A 24569-nucleotide genomic window follows, 5' to 3' on the forward strand; every position below is an offset into this window, starting at 1 on the left:
ACCAGAAATGGATTGGCTTTTAAAAGGGGGATTTATTAGGTTACACAGTTACAGTCTTAAGGCCATAAAGTGTCCAAGGTAAGGCATCAACAATAGGGTACCTTCACTGGAGAAAGGCCATTGGCGTCTGGAAAGCTTCTGTTAACTGGAGCTTTCTCTGCTAACTGGCTGGTGTCTGCTTGCTCCCAGGTTGCTTTTCAAAATGGCATTCTCTAAAACATCAGTGTCAGCTTTCAATAGCCATCTTCAGAATGTGTCTCTCAAGTATAGAGAGGAATGGAAGAAGATGGCAGCATAGAGAAGAATGGAAGCTAGTTAGTCTCCCTGGAACAACTAATAAACAACCAGAAACAAATAGTAAATAATCTGGGATAACTGTGGGGGGACAAACGTGACCATCTACTCATCATACACCAGCCTGAATTGGAGGAATGCCCAAGACTGCAGCTTAAAATCTGTAAGTAAAAACTACAGATCCGATCTGGGAGCCCCCTCCCCTCAAGGCCCACACTGCAAAGCCTCACAGTGCTAGAAAGAAGCACTCTCCCAAACTGCAAAGCCTTGCTGTGCTAGAGAGCAGCACTCTCCGAGCAAGTGAATATAGCTCAGCTGAGCTCCAACTGGGGTTTTAATAAGCAAACGTGGACTGCTCAATACAAGCTAGGAATCCCCAACAAGCAGACAGAGGCTTTTGGTGATGACTGACCTTGGAGAGCTTGAGGACCTCTCTGGGAGGGAGGCGGAGCCCAGAGGACCAGGTGCTATCTCTGGGCAATGGGTGAAACAGGGGGGCTGCAGACTGACCCTGAAGGGGGTCTTTCTGTCCCTTTTTCAGCTCAGTGGAGAAAGCCTCAGCCATTTTCAATTCCCAGCACTCAGACCCAGACAAGGGTGGAGATACCAGAGTCAGAGACTATTCAAATGCAAATGACCTCTCCCCAGGGGGTATATCTTCCCTAAGAGGAAAAAGGTGGCCCCAAGCTCTACTACCCAACTTCCATTCGGAACAGACCTCAGAGCCTAGGGAAAAACAGCCATAGTCCACACCTCCTTACACCAGTCTGGAGCTACAGGCTGACAGGTGCAACCTGCTGGGCAGAAAAGCACAGTGAGTTGAGGCCTCACAGGGTATACCAATCTTCTAAGACACAACCTCAGGGAGACCTGAAACTATTGCCTCCTTCCAAGACCTGAGCCCGTTCTGGTCTAGGAAAACCTGATTGGGGTAACCAAGGAGGCCAGATGCCTAGACAACAGAAAAATACAACCTACACTAGGAGGGACAAAGTTATGGCCCAAAGGAACAAACTTACACTTCAACTGAGATACAGGAATTTAAACAACTAGTGCTGGATCAATTCAGAAAGTTTAGGGAAGATATGGCAAAAGAGATGAAGCATATAATGAAAACACTGGAGGTACATAAGGTAGAAATTGAAAGTTTGAAAAAACAACTGACAGAATCTATGGAAATGAAAGGCACAGTACAAGAGATGAAGGACACAATGGAGACATAAAACAGCAGATCTCAAGAGGCAGAGGAAAACACACAGGAGCTGGAGAACAAGGCACCTGAAAGCCTACACAAAAAAGAACAGATAGAGAAAAGAATGGAAAAATATGAGCAACATCTCCAGGAACTTAAGGACAAAATGAAATGCAGGAATGTGTGTGTCGTGGGTGTCCCAGAAGGAAAAGAGAAGGAAAAAGGGGCAGAAGCAATAATAGAGGAAATAATCAATGAAAATTTTCCATCTCTTATGAAAGACAAAAGTACAGATTCAAGAAGCGCAGTGTACCCCAAAGAGAATAGATCCAAATAGCCTACACCAAGACACTTAATAATCAGATTATCAAACATCAAAGATAAAAAGAGAATCCTGAAAGCAGGAAAGGAAGTTTGATAAGACTATGTGCAGATTTCTCAATAGAAACCATGGAGGCAAGAAGGAAGTGGGGTGATATATTTAAGACCAAGAATCCTATATCTGGCAAAACTGTCCTTCAGATATGAGGGAGAGCTTAAAATATTCTCTGACAAACAGACAATGACAGAGTTTGTGAACAAGATACCTGCTCTACAGGAAACACTAAAGGAAGCATTGCAGACAGAAAAGAAAAGACAGGAGTGAGAGGTTTGGAAAACAATTTTTGGAGACAGTAGCACAGCAATGTAAGTACACTGAACAAAGATGACTGTGAGTATGGCTGACAGAGGAAGGTTAGGAGCATGTGGGACACCAAAGGAAAGAGGAAAGATAAAGACTGGGACTGTATAACTCAGTGAAACCTAGAGTGCTCAACGATTGTAATAAAAGGTACAAATATGTTTTTACACGAGGGAGACCAAATGAATGTCAACATTGCAAGGTGTTAAAAATTGGGTAGGATTGGGGGAAAATACAATCAATGCAAACTAGAGACTATAATTAACAGAAACATTGTATTATGCTTCCTTTAATATAACATAGGCAATATACTAAAGCTAATGCATATGGGGGGGACATAGAGGAAGGGTGTGGGACTCTTGGCATTGGTGATGATGTCTGACTCTTTATTCTACTTTAATTTAATGCTATCTTTCCTTTTGTTGCTTCCTAGCTGTCATGTTATTTTTCTCTCTCTCTTTCTTTTTTTCTTTTTCTTCTCTCTACCTTCTTTGACTCTTCCTCTTCCTTTTTGGAAGAAATGGAGATGTCCTTATACAGATAGTGGTGATGGTAGTGAATACATAAATTTGTGGCTCTACAGGGAACCATCAATTGTTTACTTAGGACGGAATGTATGGCATGTGAACAAAACTGTCTTTAAAAAAAATGGGTTGATGAAGAAACCTTGAGGGCACTCTATTGAGTGAAACAAGACAGACACATAAGGACAAATATTTCAGGGTCTCATTGATATGAACTAATTATAATATGTAAACTCATAGACGTGTAATGTAAGTTATCAGGATGTAGAACGATGCTAAAGAATGGGAAGCGGTTGCTTATTATGAACAGAATGTTCAGCTAGGGTGAAATTAAATGTTTAGAAATGGACAGAGGTGATGGTAGCACATGGCGAGAATAACTAACAGTGCTGAATGGTGTGTGAAGGTGGTGGAAAGGGGAAGCTCAGAGTCATGTATGTCACCAGAAGGAAAGTTGGAGGTTCAAAGATGGGAATGTATAAAACAGTGAATCTTGTGGTGGACAATGTCCATGATTAACTGTACAAATATTAGAAATCTCTCTCATGAACTAGAACAAATATATGACACTATAACTAGAAGTTAATAATAGAGGGGCATATAGGAATAGAATATATACCTATTGCAAACTATATCCTACAGTTGGTAGTATTTTAACAGTCTTTCATCAACAGTAACAAATGTACTACACCAATACTATGAATCAATAATGGAGGGGAGGGGTGATTAGGGGTTATGGGAGGATTTGAGTTTCCTTTTTGTGTGTGTCTTTATTTCTTTTCTGGAGTAATGAAAATGTTCTAAAAATTGAAAAAAAAATTAACTGTGGTGATGGATGCATAGCTGTAGGATGGTACCAAGGGCAACTGATTATACAGTTTGGATCTTTGGATAGTTGTATGGTATGTGAACAATCTCAATAAAAAAATAAATTTAAAAAATAAAAAAACAGGTCCCTCAGCTGCAGCTCTGAGTTCCTTCTCTTTGTCAGCTGTTTTATACAACTCCAGTGATCCAATTAACACCTACCCTGAATGGGCGGGGTAACACCTCCATGGAAATTATCCAATCAAACTTTTCACTCACAGTTGATTGAGACACATCTCCATGCAAACACTCAGTCAAAGGATTCTAATCTAATAAACACTAATATGTCTGCCCCCAAAGATTGCATCAAAGATAATGGCATTTTTGGGGGACATAATACACGCAAACTGGCACAATCATGAAAGTAAAAAGACAACCTGCAGAATAGGAGAAAATATTTGGAAACCACATACCCAATAAGGGTATAATGTCCTGAATATATAAAGAAATCCTACAACTCAACAACAAAAAGACAAACAGCCCAATTTAAAAATGGGCAAATAACTCAAATAGACATTTCTCCAAAGATGATGCACAAATGGTTAATAAACATATGAAAAGATACTCAACATCATTAGCCATTAGGGAAATGCAAGTCAAAAGCACAATGAATACCACTTCACACCCACTAGAATGGCTACTATTTTTAAAAATGGAAACTAAGTGTTGGAGAACATGTGGAGAAATAGGAACACACATTCATTGCTGGTGTGAATGTAAAATGGTGCGTGCTATGGAAGACAGTTTGGTGGTTCCTCAAAAAGCTAAGTATAGAACTACCCATTTGATCCAGTAATCCCTCTACTAGGTATATAACCGAAAGAATTTAAAGCAGGGACTCAAACAGATATTTGTGGACCGACATTCATAGCAGCATTATTCACAATTACCAAAAGATGGAACCAACCCAGGTGTCCATCAATGGATGAACTGTAAAATATGGTATGTACATACAATAGAATATTATTTAGCTTTAAAAAAGAATGAAGTTTTGATACAGGCCACAATGTGGATGAACCCTGATGACATCTTGTTCAGTAAAATAAGTCATTACACAAAAGAACAAGTGTTGTATGATCTCACTTATATGAAATAGGTAGAATTTGCAACTTCATAGAGTCAGAAACTAGAATACAGGCTACCGGAAGCCAGAGTGGGAGTAGGGAATGAGGAGTCAATGCTTAATGGGTACAGACCTTCTGTTTAGGGTAATAGAAAAGTTTTGGGATGGATGGGGGTGATATTAGCTAAACATTGTGAATGCGTTTACATCACTGAATCATAGATTGTATATATGTTACCAGGATAAAAATTTTAAAAGGCCATAGAACTGTAGAACACAAACCGTGAATCTTCATGTGAAATACAGATTTTTGTCAATAATGTAATTTAAATAGTATTGTTTCATTAATTGTAACAAATGTACCCCACTAATGCAAATGTTAATATTAGGAAAAACTGTGAGGGGGAAGTATATGGGAACTCTATACTTTCTGCATGTTTTCCCATAAACCTACAACTTCTCTAATATTAAAAACATGAAGAAAGGGTTGGAAAGAGAGTAAGTGGAACTAATATTATTAAAGTCTTAGCAATGTCTAGAAAGTGTATAAGTTCAAATTTATATTATAATCCTCTTACAAATAAAATATATATACAGGGTAAAACCAAGAACTAAAATAATTATTTTTGTGTGTAATTTCAGCAATTTTTTAAAAATACCTTTATCTTATGCTAACAGTATTTTGTGATATAGTTTATAAACAGTAAAATGAATAGATGTAAAGTTACAGTTTGGTAAATCTTGACAAATGTATATACCCTGTGTGCCGGTTTGGATGTACTGTGGCCCCCAAAACACCATTATCTTTGATGCAATGTTGGGGGCAGATTGATTAATCTTTTTGATTAAGGTGTGACCTTTTGATTGGATGTTTCCATGGAGATATGACCCACCCAACTGTAGGTGATCACTTTGATTAGATAATTTCCATGGAGGTGTTACCCCACCCATTCAGGGTGGGTCTAAATTAAATCACTGGAGCCATATAAATGAGCTTACAAACAGAAGGAACTCAGTGCAGCTGTGAGTGACACTTTGAAGAGCAACTGAGAGTGATATTTTGAAGAAGAGCTACAGCCAAGAGGGACAGTTTGAAGAACACACAGGAGCTGAGAGAGGAGCTGTGACTTAGATATACATTTTGAAGATGGCCATTGAAAGCAGACACCAGCCATATGCCTTCCCAGCTAACAAAGGTTTTCTGGATGCCATTCATTGGCCATCCTCCAGTGAAGGTACCTGAGTGTTGATGCATTACCTTGGACACTTTATGGCCTTAAGACTGTAACTTTGTAACCAAATAAACCCTCTTTTATAAAAGCCAATCCATTTCTGGTATTTTGCATAAGGCAGCATCAGCAAACTGGAGCACCCTTGTAACCATATGCCAGAGCAAACTATAGAACATTTCCATAAATCCAGGAAATTTCCTTCTTGTCAGTTTCCAGCCAAAATACCTCAAAGATGGTCAACTCTACAATTTATTTTTTTATGAAAATAAGCTTTATTACATCAAGAAATAAATACACACAAAGATACAAACAATTGTAATCATTTTTTCCAGATATTTTGATCATCCTACAGGAAATACAGAACTGAAATCTACATACAGTCTCAGTATTAAAATTTGGGGGGATCCTTTTTAGGTATGGTAGATTAGTCTTTGTTCTTGTATTTATAACTTGTGCACTTCTTAACAGACTTCCAAGCACTAATCATGCAAATGCTTAAGCAAAAAGTTATATGAAGCAGAATCTACATTGTATTGCCAAAGTGGGACTGGCTACTAAATAAAGCTTGCTGTCAGTATTAAGTAAAACCAGAATCCTTGGATTTGCATTAGCTTATGAAAAGAAACAGAGAACAATTTAGGTAACATAAATGTATTCAAAAGAGAAGATTAAAGTGAGTGTGCTGGTTTGAATCTGTTATGTATCTAGGAAAGATCATGTTCTTTTAATCATTATTGTAGGGGCAGACCTATTGTGGGTGGGACTTTTCATTAGGCTATTTTAATTGAGATGTGACCCAGCCCATTCAAAGTGGGTTTTAATCCTTTACTGGAGTCCTTTGTGAAGAGGATAAAAGACAGTAAAAGCCCAGAGAGCTGAGCGAGAAAACGCCCCGGAGATGAAACCAAGAGAGGGCCCACAGGACACAGAGTGGAAGCCACAGGAACCAGAGCTGAAAGCAACAAAACCCAGGAGTGAAAAACCAGCAGACACCAGCCATGCACTTTGCTATCCAACAGAGGAACCCCAAATGCCAGCAGCCCTTCTTCAGAGAAGGTATCCTCTTGTTGATGACTTAATTTGGACATTTTCATGGCCTTAGAATCATAACTTGTAACTTACTGAATCCCCATTGTTAAAGCCAGCCTATTTCTGGTATATTGCATGCTGGTAGCTTTGCAAACCAAAACAGTGAGATACTGGTATCTTGACATTAAACTACAGTTTGATCATAGGTAACTTTTCCATGTAATTTTTTTGTAATCAATGCTTAGGGGGGAAAAAAAACACCTTGAGTTCTTCCTAACTATTTAAAACTCAAACCCTAATCAACTGCAAAATCTTTTCTCAAGCATAAAGTCTGTAGGTTCAGAGCCTAGTGAGCCATGGGAGGAAACAGGGAGAAATAACAGCAAACTAACATTTTGAAAACACAAGTTTCATCTGAACAGGAGAGATGAACTGTAACTTCTCATCTTGTAAAAAGATGGAAAGCCTTCAAAGCTAACAAGGTAGTTAGGACCTGGCATTCTGTCTGTTTCAGCCAAACACTGCTGAACCAGTCCTCTAGCATGAATGATGCCTCATTTTAGTCTCTCACTTGCACTTTTGTTCCCCGCATAGGTGGGGTCTGATCTCTTTTCCCAACTCTTGGATGATGGCCAGCAACACAGCTATTTGCTTTGAGGTACCTGGCTATTCCCAGTTCTCTGGGTGGAGCCAAAGGATGATTGCTCATAGTGGCGCAAGAGTTGGCGGTAGGTAAGAATGTTTACCTGCTGGTAGGAGAATGGACACTTCCAGCCGTGTTGAGGGAGGCAGCAGCCATATGTGCATTCAAGTTCGTTTTGTTTAGATATCCCCTCCAAGCTCTCCTGCACTTTGTGTTGTTGAGGGCTCCAGCTTCACCCGCAAAATCACTACAGTTTATTTTTGCCTTTTCTGGAACCTCATATAACTGGAATCATATATGAGGATCACAAAGGAGTGTTAAGATAGATATGTTGTTGTTATTTTTGCCACTTGTTCACAATTTAACATTATACACACTACATACATTTCCAGTCTTTCACTGCACATAACAAAAGTATTAGAAAACTGGACTACCATGTCCAGAGATGTTACAGAGTACACACATTTTTAACAGGGAGTGGTTTTCTTTAAGAAACAATTCTATTAAAAATGACATGGGAATAGGAGAAATTTAAAATGTTTAAGACATATTAAATGCATGACTGTGACTCCAAATTACTATTTAGTATGCGTTATATTATAGGCTATAAAAACTGCCGCCACCCCCCAACTATGAAACATTAAGTTGATATCCAAAACAGTCAAAGCCTCCCATAATTCAATATCCCACTATTTTCTGGTTGTACAAAATAATAATAATAATAATAATAAACAACCTGTGAATGATTTCACCTCTTCAAAAAAAGAAAAAAGCATTTACACATAAAAAATTGGATAAGGTGGGATTCCAATCTCCCTTTTAAAGAGTGTCTAGAGCTTGCAAAAAACTTTCTTTTAGAAAATAGTTGATAAAAATTTCCTCTGGATTGTGTAAGACGGGAGATTCGGGGACCACTGGTATAAGAGAATAATCAGACTTGGCTTCTTTCTCTCCTGATTCATCAGAGGTTCGACTCTCCTCATTTTTTTAGTTTCTCCAGTTTTGCAGGATAAATCGTTTCTCCATTTCCTTTGTTTTTCTTGATTAACCACTTCGGCTTATTTTCCCTTTGCTCCCCTTTTCCCTCTCGGTTGCACCTTTTTGTCTTTAGATTTATCCTTTCCGGCTCCTGTTCTGGCTTCGTTTCCACCTTCGCAGGAGCAGGTGCAGCTGACAACCTGGGCCCCTGCTCCACCTCCCGTGGACCGAGCGGACATTCCTCGCCGGCATCTTGGCGGAGGAGGGCGCGCTCGCCCACGGCTGCAGGCGCTGCCCCTCCTCCCACCGCCCGAGCTGCGACAGCGATCTATTTTTTTTTTATTCTTTTTTATTGAGAATATATAGTCACATACCATGCAGTCATACAAAACAAAGTGTACATTCAGTTGTTTACAGTACCATTATATAGTTGTGCATTCATCACCAAAATTAATTTTTGACATTTTCATTACTACACACACAAAAATAATAAGAATAAAAATTAAAGTGAAAAAGAACAATGAAAGTAAAAAAGAACGCTGGATGCCTTTTTTTCTTTTTTTTTTTTTCCTTTTTTTTTCTTTCCCCCATTTTTCTACTCATCCATCCATAAACTAGACAAAGGAGAGTGTGGTCCTTATGGCTTTCCCAATCACATTGTCACCCCTCATAAGCTACATTTTTATACAATCGTCTTCAAGATTCATGGGTTCTGGGTTGCAGTTTGATAGTTTCAGGTATTCACTGCTAGCTATTCCAATTCATTAGAACCTAAAAAGGTTTGTCTATTTTGTGCATAAGAGTGCCCACCAGAGTGACCTCTCGGCTCCTTTTGGAATTTCTCTGCCACTGAAGCTTATTTCATTTCCTTTCACATACACCTTTTGGTCAAGAAGATGTTCTCCATCCCACAATGCCAGGTCCAGATTTCTCCCTGGGAGTCAAGGATAGATATGTTTTGAATAGTCAAAAATATTCTTTCTTACAGGCATCTTTTGATGATCATTCTGTTTTGGAGGGATTTAGCCATGCTATTTTGATTATATTTAGTTTGGTCATTTGATGGAGTATTAATCCATTATATGAATATAAAATTTCATTTATCAATTCTCTTGTTGATGGACATTGGTATTGTTTCCAGTTTTTGCCTCATATAACTAACTCTGTTATGATCATTGCTGTAGAAATCTTTTTAGGATGTATGCATTTATTTTTCTTGGGAAATAAATAGAAGTAAAATTACTGGGTTATAGGATAGGTGTATATTTAACTTTATGAGAAACTGCCAAATACTTTTTCAAAATGGTTATAGTAATTCACATTCCAATCAACATCAAACAGCAGTATTATCATACAGTCTGAAAGAGATGAGGGGAAGATTGAGCAGGACTGACAACTTTCAAAATCAGTTCTTCCAGATTCTGTTTCTATATCTTCTTCCAAATCTTTAGACACTTGTGTGGAGGTGGCTGTGGTCATGCTAAGTGGCACCAACAGCCTATCAAAGCCTGGCAGCAGAGCCATAGAGACTGATAAGCAGGTGTGGGAGCCCAGGACCCAGTCCTTTCCCTAAAATTCTATGAAACTTAGGCATACAGCAGCCTGTGTGACCCAGAGCAGTTAATCAAACTGTAACTGGCCTCCCTCAGAGGGAGGGGGTGCACAGATGGTCACTTCTCCCTCCTGTATTAACTTAACCTTTTCAAGGTCCACCTTGAAAAGAACAGAGATTGTTACTCCTTTCCTAGCACGTAGCTAATCTAAATGTTAAAAAAGCCCTTTATCTCATACCTGCTGGAATGTCTTTGTTTCCGGCCCCTATAACTGGCCCTGCTGACTCCTGCTTAACTGCAGAGTACTTTCACACTGAGCTCTGAACCAGCCTTGACTTCTTGCCTCACTCCTGTAAGTAAGTTCCTATAAGTAAGTTTGTGTATTGCTCCATTTCTCAAGTTTCCTTTGCTTTCTCTGCTGGACCAGTCTCTGCAGGCTGGAACAGCAGTGTAGCCCACCAAGTCTTAGACTCATAAGCCCTAGGTGGGAATCAATCAATGGAGCCAGCTAATATCAGCTCATGAGACATGTTAAATTTTCAGGAATTCTGAGAGCCAGTTGTTAAACAGAGTCATTATGAAAGATTAAAGAATATTAACTTAAAATTGTAACTGAGTACTAATGAGATAACTTGTGACTGGTCCTGCATGTATCCCCTTATCTTGTTTTGTAACTCTGAAGTCTCATACTCCTGCATGTAACTCATCAATGTTTATTAATGAAGTAATATGAATCAGCCCAGAACTAACCAAGCCAGTTCTAATCAGAGTTGGCCCATGCCTGACTTGCACAATAGCCTTAACCTTAAACTTCAAATAAGCTAAGCATGTAACCAATCTGCACATACTCAGAGATTAAACTATCTCTAACCTCATCATCTAAACTTGCCTGCCTTTGTTTGAATGCTATAAAACACCAAAAATTTCTCCAGTTCAGGGAGACAGATTTGAGGAAATGTCCTCCTGTCTTCATGAGGCTAACCTTTGCTAAATAAACTTCTTCTCTGCTCAAAATCCCAGTGTCAGTTAATTGACTCTAGTACATTGGGCAAGTACTTACTTTTGAGCAGCAACAAAACTAAATAAATTATATCAAAAACAAAAGTATTAAGTACTCAAAATTCATCATTTCCTAGCTATTTTACAATATTTAGCTATTACATATGCTCTTGAGGTTATTTATGTCTATTGTCTTTATATGGTGGAAAAACTATGTAATGGTATGTTACTGAGCATCTCTTCCCTACTGTTCAGTGACATCAAATTGGTAACTTAAAATTGGCCTTTGCAAGAGTGTTTACCCACCAAATAGGCACAAATGAGGCCTTTATCCTCTGGAGTGCTGGTTACTGACAAATGAATGAAGTGGCTATCTAGGAAGTAGGAAGCAAGGTCAGTTGACCCCTCCAACTGCTGTTGAGCCAGTGCTGTGCCACTAAAAACTATTGCTTGAACTTAACATCCATCTCCACATCCCATGCCCTAGATTTTACTGGACTCTGTTACAGGCCATTTTCAATTGTTTTGAGATAATCTGGCAGAACAATCAAGACTTGAGTAAAAGAATAAAGATCCACCAGATTTCCAAGTCTGTATCACATTAACATTTATCATATCATGATAAATGAAATAAACTGTTTTAAGAACATTCACAAAGCAGAAAGTAATATGTGGAATCAGAATGAAATTCAAAACAGACATTAACAAAATGTTTTCTTTTTTAATGCAATGCAAAAGCAATCACCCACAATTATCAAGGTTGAGTGGAGGTGGAAGTTTGCCTCATGTTAAATAAAACCCCTAAAGGTTGCTACTACAAGGGAAAGGAAGCCAATTCTGCACTGGGTTGAATTAGTTATTATGGGACAAAAAGGTAAGACATCATTGTTAAATGTATTAGTCATACTTAGAATATTATACTCCAGTTTGTGTCCCTATGCTCTTGAAAGGATGGGGGTGTAGGGATGGAAATCTGGAGCATTCTCAAAGAATGATAAGACTCATTAAAGGATTAAAATATTTCATTTAGGAAAAGTGATGCAAAACAAAACAATCATTTTTATTGAAACTGATTTCAAGAAAATAGGTATTGAGAAAATATTGTTGTCTTGATGCTTTCTATGCAAAGTCAAGGTTGTACAAGGAGAAGTAATGCTGTTATGTTTTTGTTTTTGTTTTTAGAAGTTGATTGGTTGGAAGTACCAGCAAAAGGTTACACAGATATTAAAACTGGCTGGTGGAAGAGGTGATCTTCACTGATAGAGACCTCCAAAGGACAGGGCTTCTTGGGTTCTTTGGCTGCCTCCACATTCTAATTCTATGATTGTGACTAGAGACCTGGCAGTCTGTGTCTTCCTTTGGTACTCTTGTTGGTGTCTAGACCACAGGCACCAACATGGGAGTTGAGCTCTGGCATTGCAAGAATTGTTTCTGATTTCATGACTCTCAAAACTTGTAGGTGATGAGAAAGATTCTTGACTTTTGAAGGGACTCTGGGGAACTTTATCTCGCCTCCTTAGCCCAGCTTAAGCCCCACTTGCTTTCGTTAATATTTGCTTCACTGTTTGCTTTTTTTCCTTCTAAAACACCTCTGGACACTTCTCTTCCTTCTCATAGCAGCATCTCCTCCTACTTGCTGTTTCTTTCCTCTAACCCAAGGGATCATCAGGGTCCTGATGGCTGAGAAAGTGCTCTATAAACACATTGAAGGCTTGGCTCTTTTCTTCCCTATAGATTATTCTCTTGTGGTTTTATGCTTCTATGGCATCCCCTTTAGTCATATAATTTCTTTAAACCAATAGGAATTATCTCCTATAGGTAGCTTTGGAGAAAAGCCCATCCATTGTGATGACACAGATACATTTTTTTTCCTCCATCCTTCCTTTCAGGAGGCAGTAGGAGGGTTCTTCATGAGAAAATGCTCCAAGTGAAGGATGGAATGAATCAGCCCTTAGAGAAGAAGGAACAGGCTGAAAGGGGGGCGAATCAGCTGAAGGCTCAGCCCGAGGAAGGAGGATTCTCCTCTGTGTCCCACAGCAGGTAGGAGACTCTTTGTTCAGAAACTCCACTGTGAGAATTGTCATTGCTGTCATAGGAGCTTTCAGGGTCTGCATCTGAGTTCTGTATCCTAATTGTAGGGTTTTCTCCTAAGGCCTTCCTGGAAATTACTTAGAGAAAAATCTATCATATCTTTATTATTAACTACTTTATATTACTCACAGTAACTTGGTTTTATTCTAACTAACATTGCATGTATTCATCAAATACAATATCTTCATGGGTGCTTGAGCTGGAAACCTTTCAGTCATGTGAGCGGATCTCATTGACAGAAGCACATAGGAATCTCCTGTTATCTCAGATGTTCCACTGATGAATGCTGAACCATCCAGTGGCTGAGGAAGTAGATTCATTCAGAGGCCCTGCCATCTCCACTCCGTTCTCTACAAAAGCTCATGTCCCTGGTTTCTGGAATGACAATTTTGATAAGTTCAAATTTTAAAATAAGCTTACAAAATTGTCTGATAGTGTGCTCTGTTGGCTAGATTTGTCAGTCTGTCATTGATGTTTGTTTTCCTATAGATTTTTGGAGCCATTCAGATAATATGGCGTTAATCTATTATACATTTACCTGTGAGCACCAGTTACTGAAATACTAAATCATCACTAAATTCACTATGGGTTGGGCAACAGCTTTGGAGGTCATTCAAATTCTACTTCATGTTGCATTAGGTCACTGCCCAGTATATACCACTTAAATTTCATTGACTCAGAGAACAATGTTAAAGCTAAAATAACCCGAGAGTCTGCTAGTTCCATCTAGTAGACAAAATAGATATTAAGTCAAAAACTGTTAAAAGGGACAAAGAAAGATACTATACATTGATAAAATTGTCAATTCATACTATACATTGATTAAATTGTGCAATTATAAACATATATGCGCCAGACAACAGAGTCCCAAAATATATGACACAAAAGTTGAAAGATTTGAAGAGAGAAATAGAAGGTTCTGCATTAATAGTGGGAGACTTTAATATACCACTTTCAATAATGTATAGAACATCTAGACAGAGGATCATAAGGGAATAAAGGACTTGAACAATACTACAAATCAACTAGACATAACACATCATGTGAAAGAAAAATTAATTTGTTGTATATTGAAATTTATATTCACATCTTTCTGCCATGGGCCTGTTTGTTTAACTGGATTCTTGAGAGCACAAATACATAAAAAATATTTCTTGAATGATGGGAGAACAGGGTCTAAAGCCCATATTTCCCCCATTTAAGGCTTTACATGCCCTGAAACCTCATGGCAGAATTTGAAAAACATATTCTAGACAACCACTTAGTGGTGAAAGCATAGTGAGTTTTCAGGAATTAGATGGTAGTTGGTAGATGATTAAAAGCACCAAACAGCCTTAGAATTATGTTATTTTAAAGAAGTGAGTGCCTAGTATGCTTCCAGGCTCAACTGGGTTCTGTGAAAGATGTAAAAATATGTAATGTGTCTGCCCTCACAGGGCATAGAGTCAAGTTTGACAAAACTTACAAAATTTGCTAAGAGCAGAATTTATTCTAATTAAGAAGTAATTAACTTCTTAGTTCATGTAATTCCAACACAATTTTCTCTTCTTAACCCTCTGATTGATTTTATTTTCAATGTTCCAATTAACATTTGGCTTTTTTTTTTTTTTAGTATATACAAATGGATTATAGACTGAAAAAAGGAACTAGGGGACAACTTTTAAAGCAAATCTAGAGAAGAAAATCTGGTTCCATTTTCAGAACTGTTGAGTAGGGGAATGACAGTCTTAGAAAGGGCCTTTCACACAGATGAAGTCTTTGTTTTCTTCCTTCATTTCTTTATCACATTCAGGCCACTAACCATGTGCAGAATTCAGCATGGAGGCTCCTTTGGTGACATTCTCAAAGTACCTTCTGCTGAAGAAACATTAGTCTATCAGTCACCCCTTTCCACTTTACTTCTTCCTCTTCATTTTCACTTTAGGAGATACTACTCCTTGATTCAGGATCAGGCTCGAGAGTTGACCCACCTAAGGCAGAAGATGAGGATTGGGAGAGTTGTCTCTTCCCTTCTCATTCAGCATGTCAATGATGCAGTAAAGATCTTTGAGGAGCTACTCAGTAGCAATAACATTGACCATTCTATGGAGCAGCACTTCCGTGAGCAGCTGGTCAAGGGAAGCCAGCTGGCAGAGAGCCTTGCCAGCAAATTCAGCACTGGTAAGTTGGCCACAGGGCTCAGGAAGAACTTCAGTTCCTTTCAGGGTCCTAGGATCACATGAGCCCATACCCATCCACAAGTGACTTTTCAACCTGGTGTTCTGCTTTGTAATCAATCACCTCCTTGGTGCCATATCAGGGTTGGGACATTCTGGTGAGGAGCTCCAAGGATAAACGCACATGTTGGGGATACCATGCTGATCACCAGCTACTCCATCGCTCATGTAATATAGCCATTAAAATGCAGGAGGCAATACTAGTGTGATAGCATTTACTTGAAACTAATTACCAGTAAGAGTGGATGGAATAGGGGAAGTTTGTTCTTGTAAAAAGAACCCTGAACTTGGGATCCAAAGTCCCTTGTTCTAACTTGAATGTGGTCTTTACTAGCTCTAGACTAGCTCTAGATTAATATTCCTTTTGGTGGTGTTTCCTCACCTATAAAATTGGGTCAAATAATACCAGTTCCTGAAGGTTGCATGGTTGTTCTAAGGATCAAATAAGTGATATTCATTAATGCACTTCAAAACATGATTGATAAATCATGCTGGTTTTGCATTAGCTTAAGCACTATCTAATATTAGTACCTGTTAGTGGGAATTTTAGTTATTTCAGGAGCTTGTACACAGAATTTTCTCTGAAGACACAGGAAAGCACAAAGTAGGATCAGATTTGGAGTCACTGTGCTGTTTCCTGATGACAGATACAGAAATCGGACAGGGATATCTGTCATCTCAGAGCCAGGAGAAGTTTCTGCATGAAAGCTTGATGGGTCTTGGAACCAGCCTTGTAGGACCTGGAGGCTCTGGCTGGAAGGGTCCAGAGTTGGCTGGATGAATGTCCCATTATCTGTGGGGAAAAAAAATACATTTTTAACTTTTTCTTTGACTCAGGGCAGAGAAAGTGGGGATGATGATCTTTCTGGTGGGCTCAGGAAAACCTGTCAGGCAAGTTCTCTAAAGACTCAACCTGAGGTCTCCTGGGAAAACTCAAAAGTATCCTAGACTCAAGCTTCAAGTAGTCATGTCTCAGATCTCAGATAGAACCCAGTGTTTGTTTATAATCTGTGAAATACTGCCTGCTTAAACTATGACTTGTCTTTTCTGAATTTGGTTTTCAGATGACTATACCAATAAGAATCAAGCAGGACGGGCACTGCAAACCCTCAGGTAAATACAAATTCTCAAGGGCCATGAAAGGCATAATCTGATAAAGGATCTAGAAGCCAATGCCAGGAGATCAAAGGATCAGGAGCTCACCTACTCAGTTAAAAAAAAATCAAAAAACAAAAAAAAACTTATTATACTGTTTAATTTATTCACCAAATAATTATGTATCCTTAATGACAAGGTGGTCTCATTTCCTTTTTTTTTATTTATCATTCTTTTGGTTCTTATTTTCACATTAACTCACCAGTTTAGTAATATAGAGCTTCCCTAACCTTAATGTGAACTATCCAGGTCTTAGGAAGCTTCTGAATCTCCAGTGTTCATCCCTGCTTTCTCCTGGCTGTTCAAAGAGTGGAGTGAGATGTGTATATCTGGTTTCTTCAAGGGTGGCCTGAGGAGTGCCAGCAGATTTTAAATAGCTACTAATTTTCCCTGTTAAAAAAGAAAAGATTTATGTTGTAGCACTGCACTTAGGGAAGGAGGTATAGAAACTGCAGGGCGCCTGAGAGGCTGCATTGCCTCAGGAACCCATTTTAAATGGGCCACTGCAAATACTATTTAATGGATTATGTTCACAGAGTGAGTTGAACTCTTATGGTCCTCTGGTGCCTTGAGAAACATGAAGCCCCATGGGTCTTCTCTCCTTCACAGAAGTTTGGGGCCAATGCACTGAACAACCACTGCTCTCCCTCCTGCCCCTTCCCACCCACACCTCAACTCTCTACCCTCAAACAGACGTGGATTGTTTGGCTTCTGGGGCCTTTCCTGTGATATTTAGGTGACCTTTATTTTTCCTTTTGTCTTTCTTACCCCACCAGTATCTTAAGGAAGATGCATAAGAAGGATAAAGTGACTGAAGTCCTAGAGACCAAGCAGGATGATAGGTCCCAGATGCAGCCCCAGATCCACTCCAGCAGCACCTCCTCATTGTTTGCTGAGCAGGGAGTGCATCCTGCTGTGGATGTAGCCAGTGAGTACCCACAGACCCTCCAGTTGCTTGGTGCTTATGCCTTTGTCTCTAGGCTGAGAGAGGAGGTGCCTTTGCAGCCAGGCCCTGTGGCTCTACCATGATGTATCTGGCTGAGGACAACTTGGGGACTCACGTGGCTTTTTTTCCCCATTCCTAGTACCACATGTCATTGGTCACCAGATCCCCATTGGCACATACATGGTGTTGGACTAGGTCTGGAGGAAGGCAGCACAAGTTGGGTAGGGGAGGGGTCAAATGCTCCCCCATCACTGCAATACAATTATGTCATCTTTCAGACCAAGAATGTGGCTGTGCCTCTGATCCTGGAATCCTTGGGGTAAACAAACACTGTTCCTATTTCCTGTTCACCATTAAATATTCTTTATCATTGTGGATTTATAGGTTTCATCTACCATTCTAATAATTCTGCTGTAATATCCTCTAAACCATCAGTCACTCAGGCATGACTTAGGGTTGAAACTGAATCTATCACGAGCCCTACTAGCCTGCCCCTCTGCAGAATTCTCCAAGGAGGTCCTGTTCTAGTTTGCTAAGGCTGCCTTTTTGCAAAACACCAGAAACAGATTGGCTTTTATAAAGGGGGTTTATTTGGTTACACAGTTACAGTCTTAAGGCCATAAAGTGTCCAAGGTAATGCATCAACAATCGGGTACCTCCACTGAAGGATGGCCAGTGGTGTCCAGAAAACCTCTGTTAGCTGGGAAGGTATGTGGCTGGCGTCTGCTCCAGAGTTCTGGTTTCAAAATGTCGTTCTCCCAGGACATTCCTCTCTAGGCAGCAGTTCCTCATAAATGTCACTCTTAGTTGCACTTGGGGTGTTTTTCCTCTCTTAGCTTCTCCAGAGCAAAAGTCTGCTTTCAACAGCTGTCTTCAAACTGTCTCCCATCTGCAGCTCCTCTCTCAGCTCCTGTGCATTCTTCAAAGTGTTCCTCTTGGCTGTAGCAAGCTCACTCCTTCTGTCTGAGCTTTTACAGGGCTCCAGTGAGCCAGTCAAGGCCCACACTGAATGGGCGGGGCCATGCCTCCATGGAAATTATCTAATCACAGTTATCACCTACAGTTGGGTGGGTCACATCTCCATGGAAACACTCAGTCAAAGAATTACAATCTGATCAACACTAATAGGTCTGCCCACACAAGATTGCATCAAAGATAATGGTGTTTAGAGGGACGTAATGCATTCAAACTGACACAGATCCAGTCAAGGGGTTACCTTGAGGGGTTAGGAGGAGGAGAGGAAGTTTAAAATAAAATCTTCATTTTCTTCTGCTCAGCTTTCTCTTTAATTTTCTCCTGAGAAAAGCATTTGAATTTTTAGGTAACCATATGAGTCAAATCCTGGTGAGGACAACATCAAGAAATCATCCTTAGTCCCTGGCTATATCTGAAATTTTTTTTCTGAATTGAGTATTTTAGATGATGAATGAGCCATAAAGGATTTTGGCCAGATGCTATTCCAGTTTCTTCTTTCACCCTGAGGAGCAAAGCAGCAAAATGTTTTCCCCAGGATTACAGCAGCTAAGGAAAGACAGGAAATTCACATTTATTGAGCACCTATTATACTTACTACTGACCAATACACATATGTTACTTCATTTAATCGGCACAGTGATCCTCTCAAGTAAGTAGTGGCTTCTAGATTTTACTAAGCTGAGGACTCTGAGGCTCAACAAAATCAGAGAATTTACCAACAACAACCCACTTTAGGGCAACATTCACTCTCCAAAGCTCAGACTATCCACTGTACTCTGTAGCCTGAGCAATCAGGGACTAGGCAGGGAGGGTGCTCTCCCCTTCTCAACATCTCTTTTTCTAGGTTTCTGGACCCAGTGCTTTCCTCATTCCACTCTTTCTGCCTCTGTGTTCAGCACAAAGTTCTAGCCTCTGTAAATGAGACAAGATCCTGTACATATAGCATTTTCATCTAAGATTTTATCAATGGATATGTATGTAATCTGTCCCAAGGGTCCAATAGGAGTTTTACTTGCATCTTTGTACTCAGTTGTCAAGAGGCACATGATTCAACCCAGCACTGCCCTGAGAGACAGCAGGAAAAGAGCAAGCACACTTTTCCCTCACCTGCACTTCCTGCTACCACTAGCAATGAAGTGTGGCCTCTGGAGTGGTGCCCCCAAAAAGCACAGGGCTTATTTTCTGCCACGTCTATCTCTCCTGAGGGAAACTAAAGCCCTTCTTTTTCCCATCTGAAGTCATTGTCCCCCCAGAAGAGCAATTGTTTATCATGGGTTTTTTGGTTTGTTTTTTTTGTGGTTTTTTTTTTTTTTTTTGCTTTTTGAGTCAAAATTTCTAGGGCAGTCAACAAATGTGCTAGCATGGCAGCTTCACTGTGAGATACCATCTAAATTCTCTGCAGCATTGGAGGCCAATTTCTCTTCCTCTTCCAACAGTCCCAATATGGAACCATGAAGGATTAGCTGGTGTGTTGCTGGGGAAAGCATAGACTGCAATGTGAGCAGAGCACCTGTTCACAGACCAGCAAAATGTTTCATTTGTCCCCTTATTCTCTTGACTTTTAGATTAGCAGACTTTTCTGAAGTACCTCCCTGGGATCATCCCCTGGAGCATTGGAAACTATAGGAGGAGCCAGGAAAGGGGCCCCTGAACTCCCCTGTGTGCCTTGTGACCCTCAGATACTATAACTAATCAACACTTCTTGATGTCAAAGGCCATAAAATGCCACTAATTTTAGAATGAAATTTACAGTCCTTGGGGAGTGAGTCTTCATCTAACTGATATTCAGCAGTAGGTTTGGGATCTCTGGCATCTGCCTTAGTCTTCATTTCCTGGATTAGCTTTTAAACACTTCTTTTCTGACTTCTTTGTTTGTTTCTCATTCATGTTTCTTTCTGAACAGATGTCAGCCCTGCCACACCTGTGGATTCAGTTACATTACCTAGTAACTATTCAGGAGCCAGACCAAACCAGCAGTTCTATCTTCTGAAAGGCACCACACCACATCACACCACCCAGCTGAGTAGGACTCCAGAACCTGGGCACCATGGCAGCAGTGGCCCATGGGATGAGATGAGGCCTCAGAAAATGAATGTATCTGGGAATCTGTCCTCCTTCTCCTCTTTGCACCGACCTGACTCCAAACCCTCAGGTAACACACAAGGAGCAAATGGTGAAATAGGGTCCACTGACAGGAGAGACACATTCCTTTCCTGGCCAGGGGATTTTTTGTTACTCTTTTATATCCTGGCTCACAGAAGCAAGTGAGAAGATGAAGAGGCAATATCCTATGGTTCAACCAGAGAATGAGATGCCAGTTTAGTGATGGTCTTTTTAAATGCTTTACTCCATCCTCCCTACCTAGGGACTCTGGGCAGGAGAATAAAGGAAGTCACAGGCATTCTCAAGCACTCTCCAGGGAGGATGAACAACCTCACACTCACATGCTCCTTTCTGTCTGTGTCACACCTTCTTAGACCTACATTTAGATTGTTCTAGAATATCAAGCTTAGACTTCCATGGGGAAATTCCTCCTTAGCTTAAGAGTTATTATAGGGGAGGATCCAAGATGACATTAAGAGAGACAGAGCATAATATTTTTCCATGAAAAACACTAGATAAAAGACAGAAAGTGCTCCAGAATACCAGTTCCGGGGTTGTATTGACTGGACAAGGTCTGCTACATCCACAGGGACTGTGTACTTGGTGAAACCAAGAGTCTGCATTCAGAATCGAGTGAGTGTTTGAGGCTGCTGGAAAAACGGCAGCTGCACTGTGGTGGGGAGAAACCTGGGGTTGGGGCTTGGAAGTGGGTTAGTTTAAAAACCCCAAAAGCAGCTGCAGATCCTTCAGTGAGAGCTGCACAGTCAAGCATGGTGGGGAGTGCCTTGCATGCCCCAGGAACCCGTCTCAGTATCTGGCATGGATGATAGCCTTTTGCACACCCACAGCTTATTGTCCCAGAGCTGGGAATGGCCCATAGCAGCAGGCAGAGGGCTGTGGAAGTGGGAAGTTTCCACACCCTGTACAACCATATTTTCAGCAGGCTGGAAGAGGCCCCTTCACAGTTCCACAGCAGAGAGCTTCCTTGGGGATTCTGCTCACCTGTAATGTTGCACAGTCTTCTTCCATGGAGGCCCACAGAGTGCACAATTTAGTGGCAGTGTCCTGCATGGAAGTCCCAAGGGCCCTACACAAATCCCAGGGACTTGTGGGCCTGCAGCAGAGATAGACTGTGGGGAATCTGAGCTGAAGGGTTGGACTCATGCAACAACTTTAAGACTCCAGGAATGTCTGGGAGTTCTGAGTCTTAAAGCCATCTCCCCTGCCTAACTGCAAAGGATGGCAGCCCCAACTGCACACAGAATGTTAGTGCACTGATTGGATCCCCACAAGGTTTGGACACCCACTTGCTGCATAGATGAAATTGGGGAGAACTGGCATGAGAGTAATAGATGGCTTGGGGTGCAATCTGCTGGTAAGACAGAGAAAGTGCACTCCACCAAGCTATAGCTCTGAAAAATTATAGATAATGGTTCAGGCAAGCCTGTATATCCTAAAAGAACACTAGCAAGATAAGCAAATGTCAAGAGGCCAAAAACAACAGAAAATTTTAAAGCATATGAGGAAACCAGAAGATATGGATAACCCAAACACCCAAATCAAAAAATCAGAGGAGACACAGTACTTGGAGCAATTAATCAAAGACGTAATCACAAAGAATGAGATCATGACTCAGATATAAAGGACATAAAAAAGACCCTAGAAGAGCATAAAGATGAATTTGCAAGAGTAAATTTAAAAAATAGATGACCTAATGGAAATAAAAGAAACTGTTGATCAAATTAAAAAGACCTTGGAAATCCATAGCAGCAGATTAAATGAACTTGAAAAACAAGTTGGCAAACTTGAAGAAAACATTCTGGAGAGTGGAAGTACAAAAGAACGAATGGAGAAGAAAATTTGAAATGGACCTAAAGGATATGACGGACAACATGAAGCACACAAATATAAGAATCATTGGTGTTCCAGAAGGGGAAGAGAAGGGTAAAGGTCTAGGAAGAGTATTCAAAGACATTGTTGGGGAAAACTTCCCAACCCTTCTAAAGGACATAAATATGCAAATCATAGATGCCCAGTGAACTCCAAACAGAGTAAATCCAAATAAACCCACTCTGAGACATATTCTGATCAGGTTCTCAAACACTGGAGAGAAGGAGCTAGTTCTGAAAGGAGCAAGAGAGAAGCAATTCATCATATGCAAGGGAAACAACATAAGACTAAGTAGTGACTACTCAGCAGCCACCATGGAGGTAAGAAGGCAGTGGTATGACATATTTAAAATTCTGAAAGAAAAAATTGCCAACCAAGAATTCTTTATCCAGCAAAGCTACCCTTCAAATTTGAGGGAGAGCTTAAATCTTCACAGAAAAACAACTGCTGAGAGAATTTGCTAACAAGAGACCTGCTGTACCAGAGATACTAAAGGGAGTCCTACTGGCAGAGAAAAAAAGAAAGGAGAGAGAGGAATGGAGAAGGGTCCAGAAATAAAGAGTTTTAGTAAGGGTACATTAAAGGAAATAAAGAGAGAGGGGGAAAATATATCTGACAAATAAAAATAAAAGAATAGGATGGCTGATTCAAGAACTGCCTTCATAGTAATAACATTGAATGTGAATGGATTAAACACCCCAATTAAAAGATATAGATTGGCAAAATGGATTAAAAAATATGAACCATCAATATGTTGCTTACAAGAGACTTATCTTAGACACAGAGAAACAAAGAAATTGAAAGTGAAAGGATGGAAAAAAATATTCCACGCAAGCTACAGTCAAAAGAAAGCAAGAGTAGCAATATTAATCTCAAATAAAAAAATATTAATCCTTCTATAAATACATGGATGTTATAAGAGACTAAGAAGGTCACTATATACTAATAAAAGGGGCAATTCAACAAGAAGAAATAAGAAACATAAATGTCTAGGCACCCGATCAAGGTGCCCCAAAATACATGAGACAAACATTGACAAAATTGAAGGAAGCAATGGATGTTTCCACAATAATTGTGAGGGACTTCAATGCATCATTCCTTCCTATAGGTAGATCAACTAGACAGAGGACCAATAAGGAAATTGAAAACCTAAACAATCTAATAAATGAATTTGAATTAGCAGACATATATAGAGCATTACATCACAAATCACCAGGATACATATTCTTCTCTAGTGCTCATGGAACTTTCTCCAGAATAGAGCATATGCTGGGCCATAAAACAAGCCTCAATAAATTTAAAAAGATTGAAATTATTCAAAGCACATTCTCTGATCACAATGGAATACAATTAGAAGTCAATAACCATCAGAGATTTAAAACATTCACAAGTATCTGGAGGTTAAACAACACACTCCTAAGCAATCAATGGGTTAAAGAAGGAATTGCAAGAGAAATTGCTGTATATCTAGAGATGAATGAAAATGAGAGCACGATATATCAAAACTTATGGGACGCAGTGAAGGAAGTATTGAGGGGGAAATTTTTTTCTCTGTTGGTGTAGAACGTTTATTAATTTTTCTGCAAAACACTCAAAGTTTAAGTCAGTGGGAAATAATTTTAATCAAAGAATTGTACATTTTCTTCCCATGAATCCTGCTTTGTATTAGGAAATGACATTGTGATCCATTTCACTACAAGTAAAATATTACAAAATATTTACGAGAAAATATTTAAAATAACTCAAACACAAAAGCCAAGATGGGGTAAAATAAACCAGTTCCTCAGAAATCCCTACTCAGGTGTTCACAACACACAGAGAGGAGAATAAAAACAAATAAGTAACTGAGATCCCCCTGATCACATGTTTCAAAAGAACTGGAGAAGGGAGAGAAATGGGATGGAAATGATATGAAAGGGAATAGATGTTAGCAGCACTGCTTCAATAATCAATCTATTCTGAATGAAACACCCCCTCTTAAATGCAGTAAATTCTGACCAAGACTAAATTTTAGGATATTCTTTGCACTGAAATTAGAAAATACCCTGACAGTGGAAGTGGCTCTTTTACCAAACCTTAATTAAGAGCCTCTTCCTCCATGAACCACTGATGTGAACAGAAACCTGTTATGGCATCA

The 24569-nt window shown here is 39.7% G+C and overlaps 1 protein-coding gene across 1 annotated transcript in view; it reads left to right on the forward strand.

The window, feature by feature from the left end:
- Positions 1-24569, forward strand: part of LOC119517813 (myomegalin) — a 53300-nt gene that overhangs the window by 15899 nt on the left and 12832 nt on the right. Inside the window, exons 2-6 of the mRNA XM_037814842.1 lie at positions 12946-13096; positions 15075-15307; positions 16428-16476; positions 17295-17446; positions 20343-20591. Of these exons, the coding sequence (XP_037670770.1) occupies positions 12975-13096; positions 15075-15307; positions 16428-16476; positions 17295-17446; positions 20343-20591 (805 nt within the window). The 5' untranslated portion in view covers positions 12946-12974. The remainder of the gene's footprint in view (positions 1-12945; positions 13097-15074; positions 15308-16427; positions 16477-17294; positions 17447-20342; positions 20592-24569) is intronic.

Source organism: Choloepus didactylus, chromosome 2 (genome assembly GCF_015220235.1).
Source record: "Choloepus didactylus isolate mChoDid1 chromosome 2, mChoDid1.pri, whole genome shotgun sequence".
Taxonomy (NCBI): domain Eukaryota; kingdom Metazoa; phylum Chordata; class Mammalia; order Pilosa; family Megalonychidae; genus Choloepus; species Choloepus didactylus.